This window comes from Oncorhynchus gorbuscha, linkage group LG15, assembly GCF_021184085.1.
Source record: "Oncorhynchus gorbuscha isolate QuinsamMale2020 ecotype Even-year linkage group LG15, OgorEven_v1.0, whole genome shotgun sequence".
In the NCBI taxonomy this organism is placed as follows: Eukaryota; Metazoa; Chordata; class Actinopteri; order Salmoniformes; family Salmonidae; genus Oncorhynchus; species Oncorhynchus gorbuscha.
Genome location: NC_060187.1, coordinates 38,214,442 through 38,235,862, shown reverse-complemented (window position 1 = coordinate 38,235,862; position 21,421 = coordinate 38,214,442). Strand labels below are relative to the sequence as shown.

Sequence of the window (21,421 nt, the reverse complement as noted above, 5' to 3'; positions counted from 1 at the left end):
GCCAGTGAAACAACTAGATCAATATTAACGTTTCATATAGTAGTTTGCTCATTTTATTGGACGTTGTTCATACAACATGCCCTGTCCCTCATTTCAAATTGAAGTGGTTCTGAAAATGCCTAACACAGCTTAGTCCATCTTTAAAGCCTGTTAGTGGACCTGACATCCTTAACATGCATGCTTTGGCAAACCCATTGTATTGACTTGTTTAATCTGAACATTTTATTTACAATGTACATTAGCCAGACTTGTGTTTTTAATTTGAGATTGCATTGTTTGGTACCATTTTATGGGCACCTTAGGCAATTGCCTCCTGCCACGCAGGCGGTATACATACCTAGACAAGAAAGGTTCAACTTATGTAGCATTTCGCAAGCATGCAATTGAGTATGTACAAATTTCTCTCAAACTTGCATGAAAAATGAGACTGGAAACATGCCTTCCTGGCACTACGGCTCCACAGAATGGCACCCATAACAAGACCCTTGCTTATTTTACTATTTACAGGTCTAAGCTAACTGTAAAGCAGTGGTAAACTCCACTTCTGAATTTCAATTCACCATACATTAAATGACAATTGTTCATTTTCATTCCAATTTTGGTTCACTACTGGTAGTAACATGTTTGATTCACCAGGTAGGCCAACAGTTCCTGAAATGTATTGAATTTCAATTTATTTCAGGGATTACTCCATTTTATAATGTAGTGAACTTGCAGGCAGGGTTTAATTGTCAGTTTCCTGTCAAAGTGCATCAGTGCAACTAAATAATTTTATCAATTGAAAAAGTAATTCAATTTCTGCGCTTTCACAATTCTACACACAGCCATTGGAAGCGGTTATGATTAAACCTAGCAACCATTTGGAGACACTTTCCCCCAGATTTCTCATCTGTTAATTACCTGACATTACATTTCCTTCACATCAGTCTAGACAGGAAAGATGGACACAACCACTAAAGCAGCGTTTCCCAACTCCAGTCCTTGGGTATCCCTAACACATTGTTGTAGCCCTCGACAGAAACTCACCTCAACTCAGGGGCTTGATTAGTTGAATCAGGTGTGCTTATCCAGGGATACAAAAGTGCTTATTGGTGGAAACACTGAACTAAAGTCCACTTTCAAAACAATTACCCATTCAATACTGTATGCACAAAGATCCAACATGAATATCAGAAGTTTGTAACAACCAGATCCTGGTTAGATTTACCATGTCAGCTTACCATTCGTAGGCTGATTTTACACAATTCTGATATATTCCACTACTTACTCGTTTGAACAATCACGATGATCTGATTGGTCAAAAGACCAATTAGTGGAAACCAGCTTTAGAGGACAACCCTTTGAAGTGTAGTAGTAAAGACTAATGAGGAATAGAGGCGCTGTACTATTGCCTGAAGTATTACTTTGCACTATATGGGCAATAAGGTGTCATTTGGGACCCACAGTCCTTGGTTGGGAGGTCAGAGGAGATTCATTATGTGTAGAAGATGACCTCAGGGATCTGTCCGTCCTCTACTGAAGTGCCGTTGTTGTTTCCTGCAGCATAGCAGAAGGTGAAGCAGGTCTTGGTGCCGGTGGCAGGGGCTTCGTGGGTCACTTTACGCATTCCTTTGGTGCCATAGTGCGAGTCTGGTCCCTGAAAGACATGGATAATTGTGGTATAGCTGTATGCTTACTTATTGTATTCAATATGTACTTCAAAACTGAGCGGTTACAATGTACAGCATTTTTTGTATAAAAAAAATAAAGTTATGTAAATGGTGGTGGTAGATGAAATTATCATCTTCTGCTGTACCTTGAGGGTGGCACACGCGATGTAGTTGACACTGGGCAGGATCTCCACTGGTTCCTTAAACATGACCCGGAATGTGTTGGAGGAACCGTCGCAGCTGAAGCCTGTGTCGTTCTGACCCAGGACAGTGTTGCTGTCTGTGTGAATGACCTTGAAAAGGGAGACCAACGGTCAAACTTCACTTTTACCTTTATATACCCAGGTAAATCATAACAAAGTTTCTTTTACAGTAACATTAACTACCCAAGTATGTTTTCTACGCAGCACCCACTGTAACTAGTATATGTTATTCCTCTTTACCTGTATATTGACTTGGTAGTCTGTAGGACCATGTATCGAACCATAGAGGCCAAATCCAACCACAAATATCCTCCGATTCACTGAAAACCTAGCAAAGGCAGAAAAGGATATAGAAGGTAAACCTTTACTGAATTGAGATACTTTGTATGCAGTGCTCGACTTGGTCTGAAATAGAGACCGGTACTCAATTTGGGCGTTGGTACTGTTTTTATCTAGGTGCAGGAGCTCCACAATACTTTTGAGCTAATATTCGAACAAGAGGAACAGGAGCTCAAACAGTAGAACATTTGAGGTGCCGGTACTCAGCTCCGATGAGCTCCTGCCCAAGTCAGCCACTGTCTGTATGTAGTCATTGGTGTATGTGTACTAACCGGATACAGTCACTGGTCCCGCTGTAGCCCCAGCGGCTCTCCACCTGTCCGAAGCGTGTGATGCTGCACTCCTTCCCCCGCAGGCAGCAGCGAGGCCGGTCGATGAACTCCACGTGAGGCTTGGGGTTCACCGTGAAGTGAAGGAACAGGCTCACCACCTCCTGGTCACTAAGAATACCAGACTGGGCTGGACCTATCAAGTAGAAATGCAGGCATATATATACGTACATACACACAAAATACTCAAATCCCAATATGGAAAAGGGATTACATTTCCCGGTTCGGTTTAGCTCATCTCCACTGGGTCTGGTTGCCAAGTATGTGGCTACTGAATGGTTAGTGCCTTTCATAGCGTGTAACTTTGTTGTCAATAGACAGATGGTGTCACGACGTAAGACAGAAAATAACCACAGTGGTGTGAGCTACCTGCAGCAAATTCCTCAATGGTCATGAGAGGGAAGCGGATAAGGACCAGGGCTTTGCCCAGCACTTTGCGCTTGTTCTCCGGAGTGGATTGGTACTGCTGCCTCTGGGTTTCTGCCTCCGCCCAGCGCACCGCAGCCCCAAACAGACGTACCTCCCGCACCCCCAGAGTGTCCCTCTCCAGCACCGCCACCAGCGTGTCTACAGGAGACAAGATCTCACATCATGCTCAGAACGTGTCCTTTGTCTGAAGACAATCCCCTATGCCCCATTCCTTATTGTGTGTGACTGACAGACAGACAGAGGCAGCATAATTTACTTCACCTAGATCAATATCAGTGAAGCCCTCAGCAGCGAGTGCATCCACAGTGTTCTTGTCGATGTTCTCCAGACAGAGGCTGGCCAGCTGAGGTTCGTCAAAGAGCCGCGCCTGAAACAAACAACCCGTGTTAGCAAACAGCTGGCAGCGATCATACTGTGATCAACCGCTTGCTCTATTCTAATATCCATACCTCGCGACAAGCTAGAAACACTGGGTTTTCAGTCTTATCATTGGTAATAACCATGTTATTACATCGTCTGCATTTCCAATAACACCCAAAATCACATCCTAGCCTATGGGGCGATTCCATGAACGCATACCTCCCTATGTTAGAGCACACTATATTAGCCTTATAATGACACCAAGGTGTTGTCTGTATCATGTAAGGTTCATTGATCATTGAGTCATACAAGGGGACATGTACAGAACCAGTAAAAAGGTTGGACACATTGGACTACATTGTGGACTACATTGTGGAATAATAGTGAAGACATCAAAACTATGAAATCATGTAGATACCAACAAAAATGTGTTCTATCAAAATGTGTTTTCTTTGAGGTTATTTAAAGTAGCCACCTTGATGACTTGAGCTGCCTTTATTTAAAGTAGCCACCTTGATGACTTGAGCTGCTTTTATTTAAAGTAGTCACCTTGATGACTTGAGCTGCTTTTATTTAAAGTAGTCACCTTGATGACTTGAGCTGCCTTTATTTAAAGTAGTCACCTTGATGACTTGAGCTGCCTTTATTTAAAGTAGTCACCTTGATGACTTGAGCTGCCTTTATTTAAAGTAGTCACCTTGATGACTTGAGCTGCCTTTATTTAAAGTAGTCACCTTGATGACTTGAGCTGCCTTTATTTAAAGTAGTCACCTTGATGACTTGAGCTGCTTTTATTTAAAGTAGTCACCTTGATGACTTGAGCTGCTTTTATTTAAAGTAGTCACCTTGATGACTTGAGCTGCTTTTATTTAAAGTAGTCACCTTGATGACTTGAGCTGCCTTTATTTAAAGTAGTCACCTTGATGACTTGAGCTGCCTTTATTTAAAGTAGTCACCTTGATGACTTGAGCTGCTTTTATTTAAAGTAGTCACCTTGATGACTTGAGCTGCTTTTATTTAAAGTAGTCACCTTGATGACTTGAGCTGCCTTGATGACAGCTTTGCATGCGCTCTGCATTTTCTCAACCAGCTTCACTTGGAATGCTTTTCCAACAATCTTGAAGGGGTTCCCATATATGCTAAGCACTTGTTGGCTGCTTTTCCTTCACTCTGCGGTCCAACTCATGGGTTGAGGTCAGGTGATTGTGGAGGCCAGGTCATCTGATGCAGCACTCCATCACTCTCCTTCTTGGTAAAATAGCCCTTACACAGTCTGGAGGTGTGTTTTGGGTCATTGTCCTGTTGAAAAACAAATTATCGTCCCACTAAGCGCAAACCAGATGGGATGGCGTATCGCTGCAGAATTCTATGGTAGCCATGCTGGTTAAGTGTGCCTTGAATTCTAAATAAATCACAGACAGGGTCACCAGCAAAGCACCCCCATACCATCTCCATGCTTCACGGTGGGAACCACGCATGCGGAGATCATCCATTCACCTACTCTGCGTCTCACGAAGACATGGCGGTTGGAACCAAACATCTCAAATTTGGACTCATCAGACCAAAGGACAGAACATTCCACTGGTCTAATGTCCATTGCTCGTATTTCTTGGCCAAAGCAAGTTTCTTTATCTTATTGTTGTCCTTTAGTAGTGGTTTCTTTGCAATTTGACCATGAAGGCCTCATTCACAAAGTCTCTGAACAGTTTATGTTGAGATGTGTCTGTTACTTGAACTCTGTGAAGCATTTATTTGGGGTGCAATTTCTGAGGCTGGTAACTAATGAACTTATCCTCTGCAGCAGAGGTAACTCTGGATCTTACATTCCTATGGTGGTCCTCATGAGAGCCAGTTTCATCATAGCGCCTGATGGTTTTTGCGACAGCACTTGAAGAAATGTTAAAAATTCTTGAAATTTGCCCGATAGACTGATCTTCCTGTCTTAAAGTAATGATGGACTGTTGTTCTCTTTGCTTATTTGAGCTGTTCTTGCCATAATATGGACTTGGTCTTTTACCAAACAGGGCTATCTTCTGTATACCATCCCTACCTTGTCACAACACAATGGAATGGCTTAAGAAGGAAAGAAATTCCACAAATTAACAAGGTTAAATGAAATATTCCAGGTAACTACCCCATGAAGCTGGTTAAGAGAATGCCAAGAGTGTGCAAAAATGTCAAGGCAAAGGGTGGCTCGGTATAGAAATCCCAAAAGAAAGACATTCTCACTCCAATACATTTTTATAGAATGTTATCAAAAATAGATAAGATCTTGCTACCATAGAAAGGAAAATACCAGTCTATTTGTGAAAAAAATCACCCCGATTAACTCTTTAGTCATATCACAATTTACCTATTTGCTCATGGTTTTGCCTACACCTAGTGACCTGCTTTTTAAATTATATGAACAAAAAATATTCAATTTTATTTGGAACGGCAAGCCAGACTAAATTAAAAGGGCCTACTTATATAATGAATATGAATTCGGAGAACAGAAATGAGTAAATATTAAAGCATTAGACCTCTCACTACAGGCATCAGTCATACTTAAATCCAAACTGGTTCTCTAGTAAATTGGTAGGAATGTCTCACCCCATGTTCAAGAATGGTCTTTTTCCCTTTATTCAGATTATAACTGCTCACCTTCGGTTGTTTGAAAAGGAAATAATCTCCAAAATATAGTTATTTTTTAAACAAGCCTTAGAACGTTGGTTGCAATTTCAGTTTAATCCACATGAAAAGACAGAACAAATAATACAACAAATATTATGGTTAAACTCAAATAAACTAATTGATTAAAAAAATAATTAAATTTTTTTTTTAAAGGTATAAATAGGACTGGTGGAGTTGTCACACATGCAAATAACACAGACATATGGGAATGTCTGCTCTACCCAACATTACAACCAACTAATTGCAGCATTACCACAAAAATGGAAGAGGCAAGTAGAAGGGGAAAAAAGTAAGGAACTTGTATGTCAGCTCTCCGTTAAACAACATAAATGGTTAAAGAAAAGTGTGAGATAAAAACACATCAATTTCCTTTAAGGACCGAAAAACTGACAGCTGTGCCATACGAATTGCAAAATAGTTGGGAAGAGATTTTTGATGTACCCATTCCATGGCACATGGTTTATGAATTGATACGCAAAACAAACGCCGGAGTCAACATTTTTCCATTTAAATTACTATACAAAATTATTGCAACCAATATAATGTTATATATATATATATATATATGGGGGATACAATATTCCCAGCTCTGCAGATTTTGCTGTGAGGAGGCAGTCATTAGATAATTTATTTTGGTATTGTCCATATGTAGCTCGTTTTTGGTCACAGGTCCAGGAATGGCTGAAGAATTGCAACTTTTGCCTAGAACTAATGCTGCAGATAGCAATACCGGGTGATTTGAAAAGCCAGTGTCAATCAATCAATAATATAATAATTATTTTAGCAAAAATGTTTCTTTAATTTACAATCTGCAGAAGCTATGAAAATAGAAAAGTTCAGTACTTCTGTGAAGCATCACAGCACAGTTGAAAAATATATGGCAAATAGAAATCCAAAATGTATGGTGTTAAGAGATAGATGGGAGGGGATGAATGGAGCTGACTGGTGGGACTAATAACAAGAACCAATGTAAAACATATGGGGTCTGTAAAATGTGTATATAGGTTCAGAAATGTTGTGAAATAGCAAAGTTACAAATAGAAATCAAACTGGATGGACATCAGAAATAGAGGAAGGACTAAAAACAAACAAAATTGAACTATTGTAAAATAGATGGGTGTCTGTAAAATGTGTATAAGATGTATAAACTGAAGGTAGAAGCCTAAGTGTTATTGTTTATTCCGATTGGGGGAAGGGTGGTAGGGTTTGCGGGGAATAATAAAGGTATATTCAAAAAAGAAAAAGTATGTATGTCTATATAGGTATCTGTGTATACAGTGGGGGAAAAAAAGTATTTAGTCAGCCACCGATTGCAAGTTCTCCCACTTAAAAAGATGTGAGAGGCCTGTAATTTTCATCATAGGTACACGTCAACTATGACAGACAAAATTAGAATGATTTTTTTTTTCTCCAGAAAATCACATTGTAGGATTTTTTTAATGAATTTACTTGCAAATTATGGTGGGAAATAACTATTTGGTCAATAAAAGTTAATCTCAATACTTTGTTATATACCCTTTGTTGGCAATGACAGAGGTCAAACGTTTTCTGTAAGTCTTCACAAGGTTTTCACACACTGTTGCTGGTATTTTGGCCCATTCCTCCATGCAGATCTCCTCTAGAGCAGTGATGTTTTGGGGCTGTTGCCGGGCAACACGGACTTTCAACTCCCTCCAAAGATTTTCTATGTGGTTGAGATCTGGAGACTGGCTAGGCCACTCCAGGACCTTGAAATGCTTCTTACGAAGCCACTCCTTCGTTGCCCGGGCGGTGTGTTTGGGATCATTGTCATGCTGAAAGACCCAGCCACGTTTCATCTTCAATGCCCTTACTGATGGAAGGAGCTTTTCACTCAAAATCTCACGATACATGGCCCCATTCATTATTTCCTTTAAAACGGATCAGTCGTCCTGGTCCCTTTGCCGAAAAACAGCCCCAAAGCATGATGTTTTCAACCCCATGCTTCACAGTAGGTATGGTGTTCTTTGGAGTCCCTGGCGGCGTAGTGTGTTACTGATGGTAGGCTTTGTTACCAGCTCTTTGGTCCCAGCTCTCTGCAGGTCATTCACTAGGTCCCCCCTGTGTGGTTCTGGGATTTTTGCTCACCGTTCTTGTGATCATTTTGACCCCACGGGGTGAGATCTTGCGTGGAGCCCCAGATCGAGGGAGATTATCAGTGGTCTTGTATGTCTTCCATTTCCTAATAATTGCTCCCACAGTTGATTTCTTCAAACCAAGCTGCTTACCTATTGCAGATTCAGTCTTCCCAGCCTGGTGCAGGTCTACAATTTGTTTCTGGTGTCCTTTGACAACTCTTTGGTCTTGGCCATAGTGGAGTTTGGAGTGTGACTGTTTAAGGTTGTGGACAGGTGTCTTTTATACTGATAACAAGTTCAAACAGGTGCCATTAATACAGGTAACGAGTGGAGGCCTCTTGAAGAAGAAGTTACAGGTCTGTGAGAGCCAGAAATCTTGCTTGTTTGTAGGTGACCAAATACTTATTTTCCACTATAATTTGCAAATAAATTCATTAAAAATCCTACAATGTGATTTTCTGGATTTTTTTTCTCATTTTGTCCGTCATAGTTGAAGTGTACCTATTATGAAAATTACAGGCCTCTATCATCTTTTTAAGTGGGAGAACTTGCACAATTGGTGGCTGACTAAATACTTTTTTGCCCCACTGTATATACCCCAAAAATATATGGGGGATTGGAAATGATGCAGACAATTACATTGATGGAAGCAACAATCTTTCCGCAATATTAAGCTGATCACCCCTATCATTCTTTTTAAAGGCCTACGGGTTGCTACTTTGAAGAATCTCAAATCTCAAATATATTTTGCATTTTTTGGGGGGTTACTACCGTAATTGCTGGACTATAAGCCGCTACTTTATTCCCACGCTTTGAACCTCGCGGTTTATACAATGACGCTGCTAATTTATGGATTTTTCCCACTTTCACAAGATTCATGCCGCCAAAAAACTGAGCACTGTCACAATGTGACGTAAAATCGAGCGCGCTCAAACTTCCCATCATTCTGATTACGGTAGTATTTTTGTCACCCTCATCATGGCAAAGACAAGGAGAAATGCATATGATGCAGCTTTCAAGTTGAAGGCGATCAATCTGGCTGTTGGAAAAGGAAAGAGAGCTGCTGCACGGGAGCTTGGCCTTAATGAGTCGATGATAAGACGTTGGAAACAGCAGCGTGAGGAACTGACTCAGTGCAAAAAGACAAAAGGCTTTCAGAGGGAAGAAAAGCAGATGGCCCAAAGTATTTGCAGCCACTCAACATCAGTGTAAATCGTGCATTTAAGGTGGCGCTCCTTGTTCAGTGGGAGTCTTGGATGACAAGTGGGGAGAAATCCTTCACTAAAACGGGCTGCATGCGAAGAGCAACTTATGGTCAAGTCTGCCAGTGGGTCCTGACAGCGTGGAGCATTGTCAAAAAATCCACTATCATCAACGATTTTCGAAAGGCTGGACTGCTGCGTGTTGAAGGGGCAGCATGAGCTCAGCGGGGTATTTGCCTCCGGATGAAAGTGACGAGAGCGACAATGAAAACGATCCAACATCGGATGAAGCAATTCTGAGGCTATTCAACTCCGACACCGAAGGAGATGACTTCAGTGGTTTCAGTGCACAGGAGGAGGAAGATAGTGACCAAGTTCATTTGTTTCAATGTACCGGTAGGCACCTGCGGCTTATAGACATGTGCAGATTTTTTAAATAATTCAGTGGGTACGGTTTATATTCAGGTGCGCTTAATAGTCCAGCAAATACGGTACATGATTTCATAGTTTTGATGTCTTCACCATTATTCTACAATGTAGAACATATTTTAAAATAAAGAAAAACCCTGCAATGAGTAGGTGTCCAAAAAGTGCCTAAAATTACCACTTTCATCATGATTTTCAAATAAAATAATGGTTGTGTTACAAATGTAAAAAGCATATTAAACAGTCTTCCTCCCAATTAAGTTCATATGTGAGAATTGCCTGAACAATCTAATACACAACAAATATTATTGGGCCATGCTGGCATGGAATCGCTCAATGACAACCTATATCCCATGTCACTGTATAGGGAAATAGAGATATTCATTTGGGATTTGGCCTTACATTACAAGCAGACGTGCAACAGTGAGCTAGTTAGCTACCTGAGTGAGCAACATGAAGGCATTGTCAGCACGCAGATTCTTCTTGAGGAACTCCACACAGTGGGCCTCTAGGGCCGGCACTGCATACTTCTTGGCTGTGTACAGAGTGGTCATCACAGTCTCGGGTCCTATCTGCACCTCATCTGAGTACAGGAACCTGGATTTGCAACAGTTTGGACAGTCAGACAACCCATACATACCTCGTAGTGTAGTTACAGTATCAATCTGAAGGCATTAAAATGTCAATACCTTTTGATATATGTTAAGTAAAAAAAAAAGGCATTTTCACTACATTCAGAATTTAACCTTGAAGATACAAACAGACCCCCTAAATTGGCTCATTCTTAAAGACATCAAAATGATTCAACTGGGTAGTTGCTACTTTACAGTCAAATGGGTGTGCCAGACAGGTCTTCTCTATAATCTTACTTGAGCAGGGCAAGGAATGCAGCCGGCTCCACGTCAGGCAGCTCGATCTCAGTAGAGGTGGTGGCCATACCGCCATTGAACATGGCATCGAATACTGCACTTCCTACGGCAAGGGCAAATCTGCCGAGAAAAAGGGGGTCGTGTTTATTAGGAGGGATATATCCATGTATTGGATAATTTGTGTTTATAACTGTAGTCTTCCTGGTCAGTTGTTAGCCCAGGAGGTGTATTCATGTACGTACACACCACAATGATTTGCCAACATACAATGGTCATGCGCATATCATGGATATATCACTAGAAACAGATGAAGCCTAGCCTACACTCGACCTCACCCAATATAACACAACGGTCATCCTCGGCACTGCAGAACATTTATATTGGGGCATGTATTCTACTGGCGGTGATTCGAATACATAAGCATGAATAGGCAAAGATGTAATGATTTGTAAACAAGCAAATATGAAATAGGCATATTTTAACAATCATGCATCGCTTACCTGTGTGCTGGTATCCGCTGCACTCCCATTCCCTTCCCCACCAGAAAATGCACGTCACTCAGCACCTCGTTGTTGAACAGAAACGCAAACCTTTCTTTCACGGTGTTTTTTGTGGCCTGCCAATTGTACACTGGCTCCCGATAAACCAATACGGCCGCAGATGCAGGGCTACTGGGAAGTGAGGATGGAATGTTCGGGGACTCCACGGAGGATGCTGTCATGTTTGTCGCAGCTCCTCCTGCGACTGTCGGTGCCCGGGCAGCCGTGGCACTCTGACCCGCTGACTGTGGCGTAGTGTGTTGCCTATTCGGGGAATGCTCTACTCTGACATCGGTGCCACCGCCACGGTCAGGGCCTGGTTGAGGGTTTGAGTGTCCCACTGTCCGTGGTGCCCCTCCAGTTGCACCCGCTGACCCCTCATTTGTAGCGGGCGATGAATGGGCGTTGTTGCTCGGCTGAGCATTACCCAGCGGTCCGGGACTGGAGAAATTGAGACATGGAGCTCTGCTATTGCTCTCCTCCTCCGCAGCCATTTTGGATGGAGAACACTGCAGGGTTTGCTGCTGAGATAAACAAGCACAACAGCGCATACCCAGAAACACAGGCGGAATGAGTGAACCTCACATGAGGCTGGAGACTGAGGACGAAGGTGGCCTAAATTGTCTGGACACTCAATAGCAGCCAATAATACTAAAGGCTGCATATGTATCATGGTGTCATCATATTAATTTGCTATAATTTATTAGACAAATTAACATCAATGAGCTTATGATGAGCTATTATATTCCTCAACCATGGAGCTAGTATTTATTAATTCAAAACTGCAGGCTTACTTTTTTGATGCACGGGTATACAAATATGAAATAATGTAGGCCATGTTACTTAGACCTAGACCTAGCAGATAAATATGTATTCAGTTCAAATTGAATTAAAATTATTCTCCTCTCCATTGATGAGGCCTAGTCGATACATTTTCTTTCTGAATTCAGACATTTTAAGATGTGTTTTGTATTAGCCTACCTGTTCTCAACTCCTACAAATACCATCAATCTTACATTCTTCATAGAGACGGTCTATATCTAAGTTTCCAAATGTGCACGTTTGAACTACTGTTCTAAACAGTATAGGATATATGATTTTACTTACCCAATATAATGAGATGGGATAGGCTATTGCTGTATATTTGGGAGTAAAAGTAAAACTAATCACAGAGATCTTATGTCCAATTACTTATAACTGAGGATGATTAGCCTCGAAGAAAAACAATCTCCCAGGGATAGGCCGAATAGTATTGTTGTAATATCACTTTAGAACCAAGAAAGAGTACATTATCAAAACACATGCCAAAATGAGAGCAGAAATATGATTCACTCAGCAAATATGAACCAATCCGAAACACTTTACTGAAGTGTAAAAAATAATGTTACAGTAACCATCTAAAACCTCATTACAAAGTTAGAATTAACTAGTTATTGTGTCAGCCAATCAGCTATGAGAAGGCGCTCTTCCTGACCTTAGACTGAGAGGCCCAATACAGTCATTGGCCCAAAATACGGGGTAAAGCAGAGAGGAAGAGGCAAAGCAAGACGGTTTACTCCGCCCAAAATCTGTCCACGACAATAAGCCTACAAAGTGAGGAGTTTTGTATGGAGGTCAACGAGTGTCGAATTTGGTCAACAAAAAATGTAATCGCTCATTTGCGACGTGAGACTTATTTGATCGAATTGAAGTTTAGCAATGGTTAGTTTGTTACGAATGCACTGATATAAGTGAACGAGCGTGGCATTCCGGCAACTTTTGGGGAAAAAACTACTTTTATCGGAGTTGCACCGACTGAGGGGGTTGTGCACGTTGATCACACGCGTATCTGCCCTCTTATTGGCTAGAATGTTCCAACTGATTTCGCCTCCTCCCGCCTGCCTTCCATCTTTGAGGACATGTATTTCCATTGTTAGAGCGGTCACTGACTGTCTTGTCAATATAATATAACACCTTTGGGGTAAGTAATACAATATTAGCTAGGCTAGTTAGAGAATGACATTAAAATGTAGCTATATTACAATTAGTATTATTGTCAGATAAATGTTCCTTTTGGCATATTTAATCACATCTCTGACGCATTTTACGTCATGTTCAGTAAGTGTATTACCCTACTGTACTGACCGTTTTCCCGTTGTCCGTCCCATCGATGTTTGCTAGCCAACTATTTATTTAGCTAGCTAGTTAACATTACATTAGCTCGCTTTATCAGAGCGAACACTAACGTCAGTTTATCAGAAACGTGTCATGATCATGCCCGAACAGCTGGAAAGAGGATTGCAGACGACAGTTTTCGCTTTTACATACTACTCTCTGTCCTGTAACGTTAGCTAACTAGCTAGCAAATATGTATAATGACAAACATATGTGATAGTCCCTGTCTCTCATACTCATTGAGCGTGTCAGATGAAAATGGTTGAGTATAAAGTACTAGTGTCTTTCTAATCCTATGTATCCCACTTGCATATCATTCACTGGGATAAGGATATCATGGGAGGTGTGAAGCAGGAGCAGAATGATGGACCACCACCAAGAGGCATGCCGTCCTCTGATGCAGCACACGAAGAGGCAAGAGAAGGGGAAAGGACCTGTACATACTGACATGAATAGCACTCAATTCTGTACAATTACTGGCTGTGTATACAGACTACCCACGGTTTGGTTATCCAATCCTTTCCAACATGTTACTACCATTCTATAAACTGATCTAGCTTAAATGGGACAAGAGTGTTGTTATGATGATGTTATGCTATGTTTCCCGACTCTTGATGCACACTTTGACATGGTTATCGTTTTATCTTTTCATCCTGGATAGCATATCCGTTCTCTTTCTGTACAGCCTGTGAAGAAGAGGGGTTGGCCAAAGGGTAAGAAGAGAAAGAAGGTTTTGCCCAACGGTCCCAAGGCACCAGTGACTGGATATGTGCGCTTTCTGAATGAACGACGAGAGCAGATCCGTGCCAAGTACCCTGACCTGCCCTTTCCAGAAATTACCAAGAGGTTGGGTGCAGAGTGGAGCTGCTTAGCACCTAATGACAAACAGGTACCTGCAGGCTTTGCTAGGGAAATGTAGAATGTATGAAAAATTACCAATTATTTTCCCCAGGTTTGTATTTAGTGGCAGTGCATTCAGTAGATTTATGCGTAGTTGTAGTTATATAAATAGGTATAGGCGTGCCACGATATGGTCTGTTTGATAAGCCCAGGTAGGCCTCATTTAAAAACTACAGGCTATCATGTTTCTTGAGGAGAAGCCTGGGATTGGAAGATTGAGATCTCTTCTGTGTGTGTCTAATGGAGTTAAGAATGTACTGTAAGCTCACTCCACAGAGAGTTTAAAATGTTGCCAATGGAGCTATCCAATTTGTAACTTTTGTACAGCTCAAACTGTTGTCAAGGAGGGCAGTCACGTGTGTCTGTAAGCCGAGCATAACTGTTTCTAGCCTGTTATGTGGAGTAAGATATACTGTGAGTAGCGCACATGACGTTGGTTACATTGATGCTGTTTCTCCGGGTCACTCAGTTGTGCTCTGTCCAGCTGCTGGGGTTGCGGTGGAGGAGGGAGGTCAAAGGGGGCGAGTGTAACCGATGTGAACTGGCTAGCAAGTTAGCGGTGCATGCTAGTAGCGTTCAGTCAATGACGTTGCTCACTCTGAGACTTAGAAGTAGTTGTTCCTCTTGTAATGATTGTTCATGGGTGACTGTTGTCGACGTGTGCAGAGGATGCCTGGTTCAAGTCCAGGTTGGGGCAAGGAGAGTGACAGAAGTAATACTGTTACATCTGGAGTGGACTAAAGTTTTTTTGTGTGCTGACCTGACAGCGCTTCCTGGATGAGGCGGAGCGAGAAAAGCTGCAGTATGCCCGGGAGCTGAGAGAATACCAACAGAGTGAGGCCTATCAGATCACCAGTGCCAAGATCCAGGACAAGAAGGTCAAGAGAGGTGAGAGTTGTGACACATTGTATTAACTGAGGGTTGTTGCACACACAGCTCCTATTTTATCCATTTGACAGGGTGGTAAAAACGGTTGTTTTTAAAAAAATCTGTCTTTCGTTCATTTGTTTTCTTTGAGCATTGTATATAATGTTTTCTTGGTGTTGTTTTTCAGAGGAGTCTCCATCTGTCATTATCAATGCCAACAGTTCTGGATCAGCTGCTCTGAAGGTATGCTCTTGCCTTACATTATTTGCTTATGTTGTGTTTCTGAATGTGTTATGTCAAAAAAATATATATATTTCATCTTTATTTAAGCAGGTAGGCAAGTTGAGAACAAGTTCTCATTTACAATTGCGACCTGGCCAAGATAAAGCAAAGCAGTTCGACACATGCAACAACACAGTGTTACACATGGAGTAAAGCAAACATGCAGTCAATAATACAGTAGAAACAAGTCTATATACAATGTGAGCAAATGAGGTGAGATAAGGGAGGTAAAGACAAAAACAGGCCATGGTGGCAAAGTAAATAAAATATAGCAAGTAAAACACGGGAATGGTAGATTTGCAGTGGAAGAATGTGCAAAGTAGAAATAGAAATAATGGGGTGCAAAGGAGCTAAATAAATACAGTAGGGGAAGAGGTAGTTGTTTGGGCTGAATTATAGATGGGCTATGTACAGGTGCAGTAATCTGTGAGCTGCTCTGATAGCTGGTGCTTAAAGCTAGTGAGGGAGATAAGTGTTTCCACTTTCAGAGAGTTTTGTAGTTTGTTCCAGTCATTTTTAAAAAGACTGCTTTTGTTCAGTGTGTTAAAGGGTTGATTTTTAAAAATCTATGTCCTCTAGGGTTCAGACTACCTGTCCAACAGATTTGATGTTCCAATATTCACAGAGGAGTTCCTGGACCAGAACAAGGGTAAGAGACAGGCAGAGGAGGGTCTCTGGGACAAACACTGTTTCAGTGAAGAAAGTACTAACTGTTTCCTTACTAATGATTGTTTCTCTGTTCCCAGCCCGGGAAGCAGAGCTGCGGCGTCTACGCAAAGCCAACGTTGAGTTTGAGGAGCAGAATGCCGTGCTGCAGAAGCACATAGCAGACATGTACAGCGCCAAAGAGAGACTGGAAGCTGAACTGGGGCAGGATGAGCTCCGGACGCAGGCCTTACACAGGCACCTGCTGGCCATCAAACACACCCTCGTCAGCAGTCTGTCCACTGTGGCCCTGCCAGGTCAGCACCTTGTCACTGGGGCCCTTCCATTCATCTCTGACCCTGATACTCAGCCTAATCTCTTTGTATGACTTGGCTGCAATTACTTCTAGTGCATTCAGAAAGTATTCAGACCCCTTCCCTTTTCCACATTTTTGTTACGTTACAACCTTATTCTAAAATGGATTAAATAAACAATTTTCCTTATCAATCTACACAATATACCCCATAATGAAATGTTTTTTAGAAATGTTAGCAAATTTATTACAAATAAAAACATCTTTATTTATATAACTATTCAGACCTTTTGCTTTGAGACTGTAAATTGAGCTCCGGTGCATCCTGTTTCCATTGATCATCCTTGAGATGTTTCTACAACTTGATTGGAGTCCACCCTAGTTGACTGTGTTTTCTTTGCAGGCACAGGAGAGACCCCCTCTCTTGGTACCCTGGACTCTTACCTGAGTCGCCTGAGTGGTACTCTGGAGAGCAACCCTCATGAGCACCGTGCCTTGCTGACTCAGCTTCGCGATGTCCTTTCTCACCTGGACAGGTAACACACCTGTGAATTTATCTAACACCTTGATGTAGAGGTATTGAGTTATGTCAGGGAACAGACACTCTCCTATGTATTTATTTGGACAGTGAAGCTGAAATGTTTCATTTGTCTCTATACTCCAGTATTTTGAATTTAAGATGACATGTTTCATATCAGGCGACTGTATAGAACGTCACCTTTTATTTGAGGGTATTTTCATACATAGCTGTTTAACCGTTCAGAAATGAAAGCACTTGATGTATCTAGTCCCCTGATTTCGAAGATATCCCCATTTTGAAGTATTTGGACAAATTAGCTGTGTTCTTGTGTTATCTGAGTGACGCAAACATTATAACAAAATCAATGAGTGCGCCATGACATTTTTGCAATATTAGACTATCCCCGACTGTCTAGTTTTTATTCTTTGTAGTTGTTAGTTCTCAATGATTTTATTGAAACTTTGTTTAATTTCACACTGAAAATGTTTTACCATCCTGGAAATTAGGCCCACCACTGCTAAATGTATATAGGGGAAACACTAAACTCTACAAACTTGTTGGATGCATATTTGCAGTTTGCTTTGGTTGTTTCAGATTATGTTGTGCCCAATAGAAATGAATCGTAAATAATGTATGGTCCATTTGGAGTCACTTTTATTGTGAATAGAACATGTTTCCAAACACTTCTACATGAATGTGGATGCTACCATGATTACGGATAATCATGAATGAATTGTGAATAATGGTTAGTTAGAGGCACAAAGATCATACACCCAAGATGTGCTAATCTCACCATTACAAATTACGGGAGGTTAGCATTTTTTTTTGGGGGGGGGTGATATTTATACCTCTGAGTGTACATTACCTACAGTCTTGTGCATTACCATTCATATAACGTTGTCAAATTCAAACACTTGCTAGATCTGCATGCGTACAGTACAACATAACCTTGTTGTTTATGAATGATCACACTGTTCTGTCTCCCTTATTTTCAGTGAGAAGCTATGATGGGACCTCCACGCCCATTCTGACTTGATGTGGATCCTGGATGGTATAACAACAGGTCATATCGGTGCCCTTCAGTGTAGTCATGGGATAGATAGGATGTCTTTCTGATGTAACAGACAAATTACAAACTGATAAAACACAAGGTTCAGTCTATATAGCATTACTCTGTGGTATACAGAGTAATATATAAATTGATTAAATAAAGAAAATTCCTCAGCAATCCCCACACCCCCTAATTGCAAGGTGAGTTCCTAGAATTGTTTTGCAAATGTATAAAAACATTTTTTTAAAGATAATTTATTTACATATGTATTCAGACCCTTTGCTATGAGACTTGAAATTGAGCTCTGGTTTTTCCTGTTTCAATTGATCATCCTTTTAAATGTTTCTAAAACTTGAATGGAGTCCACCTGTGGTAAATTCAATTGATTGCACATGATTTGGAAAAGCACACCTGTCTATATAAGGTCACTGACTGCTCTAGAGTTCCTCGTTGGAGATGGGAGAAGCTTCCAGAAGGACAACCATCTCTGCAGCACTCCACGAATCAGGCCTTTATGGTAGTGGCCAGACTCCTCAGTAAAAGGCACATGACAGCCTGCTTAGAGTTTGCCTAAAGACAATATTGAACTCTTTGGCCTGAATGCCAAGTGTCACATCTGGAGGAAACCTGACCCCATTCCTATGGTGAAGCATGGTGTTGGCAGCATCATGCTGTGGGGATGTTTTTCAGCGGCAGGGACTGGGAGACTAGTCAGGATTGAGGGAAAGATGATCAGAGCAAAGTACAGAGAGATCCTTGATGAAAACCTGCTCCAGAGCGAGCACTCAGGACCTCAGACTGGGGCGAAGGTTCACCTTCCAACAGGACAACGGCCCTAAGCACACAGAGAAGACAATGCAAGAGTGGCTTCAGGACCTGTTTCTGAATGTCCTTGAGTGGCCCAGCCAGAGCTCGGACTTGAACCCGATCCAACATCTCTGGAGAGACCTGAAAATAGCTGTGCAGCAATGCTCCCCATCCAACCTGACAGAGCTTGAGAGGATCTGCCTACGGAGAGGAATGGGAGAAACTCCCCAAATACTGGTTGGCCAAGCTTGTAGCATCATCCCCATAAGACTTGAGGCTGTAATCACTGCCAAAGGTGCTTCAACAAAGTACTGAGTAAAAGGTCTGAATACCTATTTAAATGTGATGTTTATTTTTAAATGAGCTAAAATGTCTGAAAGCCTATTTTTGCATTCTCTTCATGGGGTATTTTGTGTAGATTGAGGGGAGGGGAAAGGCTGACATTTGCCTCCAAAGCTGAACAAGACCGTACACATGCAGATACAGTGCCTTCAGAAAATATTCAGACCCCTGGACTTATCCACATTTTGTTAGGTTTAATACATTTTAGAATAAGGCTGTAACCTAACAAAATGTGGATAAGTCCAGGGGTCTGAATATTTTTTGAAGGCACTGTATCTGCATGTGTACGGTCTTGTTCAGCTTTGGAGGCAAATGTCAGCCTTTCAGGTTTGTTGTGAACAGTCATTATGTCAACTGCTTACCTTGTTCCTATGGTTTATGGGGAAAAAATCATGGGAAAAGCAGTTTACATGCCCTTTTCCCATATGTCTTCACTTGAAATAAGGAGATTGAAGAAGTGTACTTGTGTCAAATGAGAGACCAAATGAACTGGAAAAGATCATAGCAACATTTTCAGAATAGTTTTTTGTAATGCTATTGACATTAGGGGTGGGAAGTTTTGGATGAAGGTTTTTTTTTGTAATGAATTTGAAATTGAAGTTTTGTCTCCTTTTGTAATCATTATTTCAATTTCCAATAAAAGTAAATGTGTGTCATTTCCCGGATGAGCGTGACGCACATAGAGCATATGGTGACACATGGCTGATTGTTGTCTGAAATGGCTTGATGACTCAATAGCTACTGATTGCACCTGCTGCCCTCACTTTATACTGGACGGAACAAACGACTTGTCTGACCTTTAGTTTCTAGACCCCCCCCCCCCCCTCACCACCACCAGATGGTGATATAGCTCCACTTAGAAACGTTGTCAGTGGTTAGCTTGAAGGGTTCTCAGTTTCTTTACATTATACTAAATGTCTGAATTGACAGATTGATGTGGTTTAGATCCACTTTATTCGCTGGAGGCCTTTCCCAGTGTATTTTTTTGCTGTGGTTAGACTTGATTAAGATCAAACCAACATGCCTCCTGAAATTATGCCTAGTAGCTCATAGGTCGGCGCACGATTGGCCCAGCGTCATCCGGGTTTGCCCAGGGTAGCCCGTCATTGTAAATAAGAATTTGTTCTTTACTGACTTGCCTATTTAAAAAAGAAAGAAAAAAAGTTGGTGTTTCTGAAAGCTTTGGGATCAGAACAAGGAGAGGCCGTTTAATTCTAGGCACAGAACATAACCGTCAGTCAAGGTTCCGATGTCATGTAAACTATTGAATGAATTTATTCTATAAATCTATGGATTCCTAAATTATACTTGAATGTATTCTTGTTCTTTTTTACACATTACACTACCTTACTGCTTGTAGTACTTGGGCCTACTTGCTCGTTGTCATTCTTGGTAGTGGGCTTGAAGACAAGTTTAATGCTCTCTCTTAGGTCCAGTTATCTAATCTGAGGTTAGAAAATGCTGTAGACTATATTTTGGATTTTCAGCGGGACCACGAAACGTTCAGGGAGGCCTGACAGTCAGGTGTTGCGAGCATCCTTGGGTCATCCCGTCATCACTACCGTGACGTAAGTCTCGGGAACTGTCCTTACAGTGGTGGTGCTGAACAAGATGGCTGTGCGTCGGGGAGCGGAGAGCTGAGGTTGAAATATAACCCCCTAAATTGATCCATACATGAAAGGGAAAGCGCCCGACGAAAGACTCGAAAGATCTGATTTTTTTTTACTGTCGCAAAACAGTGACGTATAATAGTTTCTCGTAGAAACGGAGCTGACTCCATCCACCTATTTATACAGGCTATAGAGACGGACATTACTCCGAATTGAAATATCGGTGCCGGTGGAAGACATCTGGGAGCGATCATAGCCAGAGCTAAGAGATGTCATTGCTGTGCGTTGGCGGTAAGTGACAAACAGACTACTGAGAAATGCTTTTATTTACACGGGTAACCAGTTGCTCCGCGGGCGGTTTTCTTCAATTCATCTCATTTGTAGCTGATTCTGCTCTAAAATGTCTTAATTGTTGCCGTATAGGCCTAAACGACGCGCTGAATACTACATGTGTTTTAAATTGGCTGTAGTCAAATTCATTTGACCAGAAAACTCGTTGTATTCCTTAGGTGGCCAGACAGCCTACATCATTTTTAAAATGAGTCTACCTCTTGTTTTATTATATGACTGTCTTCTGATGGAGAAGCGGAATGAACACTGTCAGTCATCATAAACACTTTGATGTCTTGTTGATAAAATGGTCGCTGAACTGTCGTTATTGTAGTCTATTAACCGCAACAAATCACGCTCAAAATATGTTTGAATATTATCATAAAGCAGGCTACACAGAGTAAATATGAGTATCTGGAATATGATTGTCCGATACTGAGTCCAGTGTTGGATTATGTCCCCGTGTGTAGTAGCTCACTAAAAAGG

The 21,421-nt window shown here is 41.5% G+C and overlaps 3 protein-coding genes across 7 annotated transcripts in view; 2 read left to right on the top strand and 1 right to left on the bottom strand.

Annotated features, from left to right (window-relative positions):
• Positions 1-21: 21 nt before the first annotated feature.
• Positions 22-12,485, bottom strand: btbd2a (BTB (POZ) domain containing 2a). Of its 2 annotated transcripts, XM_046301107.1 has the most exons (10): positions 12,222-12,485; positions 11,076-11,638; positions 10,576-10,695; positions 10,147-10,303; positions 3,211-3,316; positions 2,890-3,087; positions 2,464-2,656; positions 2,093-2,180; positions 1,796-1,942; positions 22-1,636 (listed from the first exon to the last, which is right to left on the bottom strand). In XM_046301107.1, the coding sequence occupies exons 2-10, from the start codon at positions 11,606-11,608 to the stop codon at positions 1,475-1,477; spliced, it is 1,704 nt and encodes a 567-aa protein (XP_046157063.1). In that variant the 5' UTR covers positions 11,609-11,638; positions 12,222-12,485; the 3' UTR covers positions 22-1,474. The 2 variants fall into 2 exon arrangements, with proteins under 2 accessions (XP_046157063.1, XP_046157062.1); XM_046301106.1 differs by lacking the exon at positions 12,222-12,485 and having other exon boundaries at positions 11,076-11,694.
• A 219-nt stretch (positions 12,486-12,704) lies between these two features.
• LOC123997092 (SWI/SNF-related matrix-associated actin-dependent regulator of chromatin subfamily E member 1-related-like) lies at positions 12,705-18,186 on the top strand. 4 transcript variants are annotated; one of them, XM_046301112.1, is made up of 9 exons: positions 12,705-13,074; positions 13,599-13,682; positions 13,954-14,157; positions 14,936-15,056; positions 15,223-15,278; positions 15,897-15,966; positions 16,064-16,279; positions 16,679-16,811; positions 17,791-18,186. In XM_046301112.1, the coding sequence occupies exons 2-9, from the start codon at positions 13,605-13,607 to the stop codon at positions 17,801-17,803; spliced, it is 891 nt and encodes a 296-aa protein (XP_046157068.1). In that variant the 5' UTR covers positions 12,705-13,074; positions 13,599-13,604; the 3' UTR covers positions 17,804-18,186. The 4 variants fall into 4 exon arrangements, with proteins under 4 accessions (XP_046157068.1, XP_046157067.1, XP_046157066.1 ...); XM_046301111.1 differs by having other exon boundaries at positions 12,706-13,074; positions 13,930-14,157; XM_046301110.1 differs by lacking the exon at positions 12,705-13,074 and adding an exon at positions 13,089-13,211.
• A 2,415-nt stretch (positions 18,187-20,601) lies between these two features.
• The window catches only part of LOC123997089 (protein unc-13 homolog A-like), a 65,471-nt gene continuing 64,651 nt past the window's right edge, over positions 20,602-21,421 (top strand). Inside the window, 1 exon segment of the mRNA XM_046301104.1 lies at positions 20,602-20,896. Within this exon segment, the coding sequence (XP_046157060.1) occupies positions 20,875-20,896 (22 nt within the window). The 5' untranslated portion in view covers positions 20,602-20,874.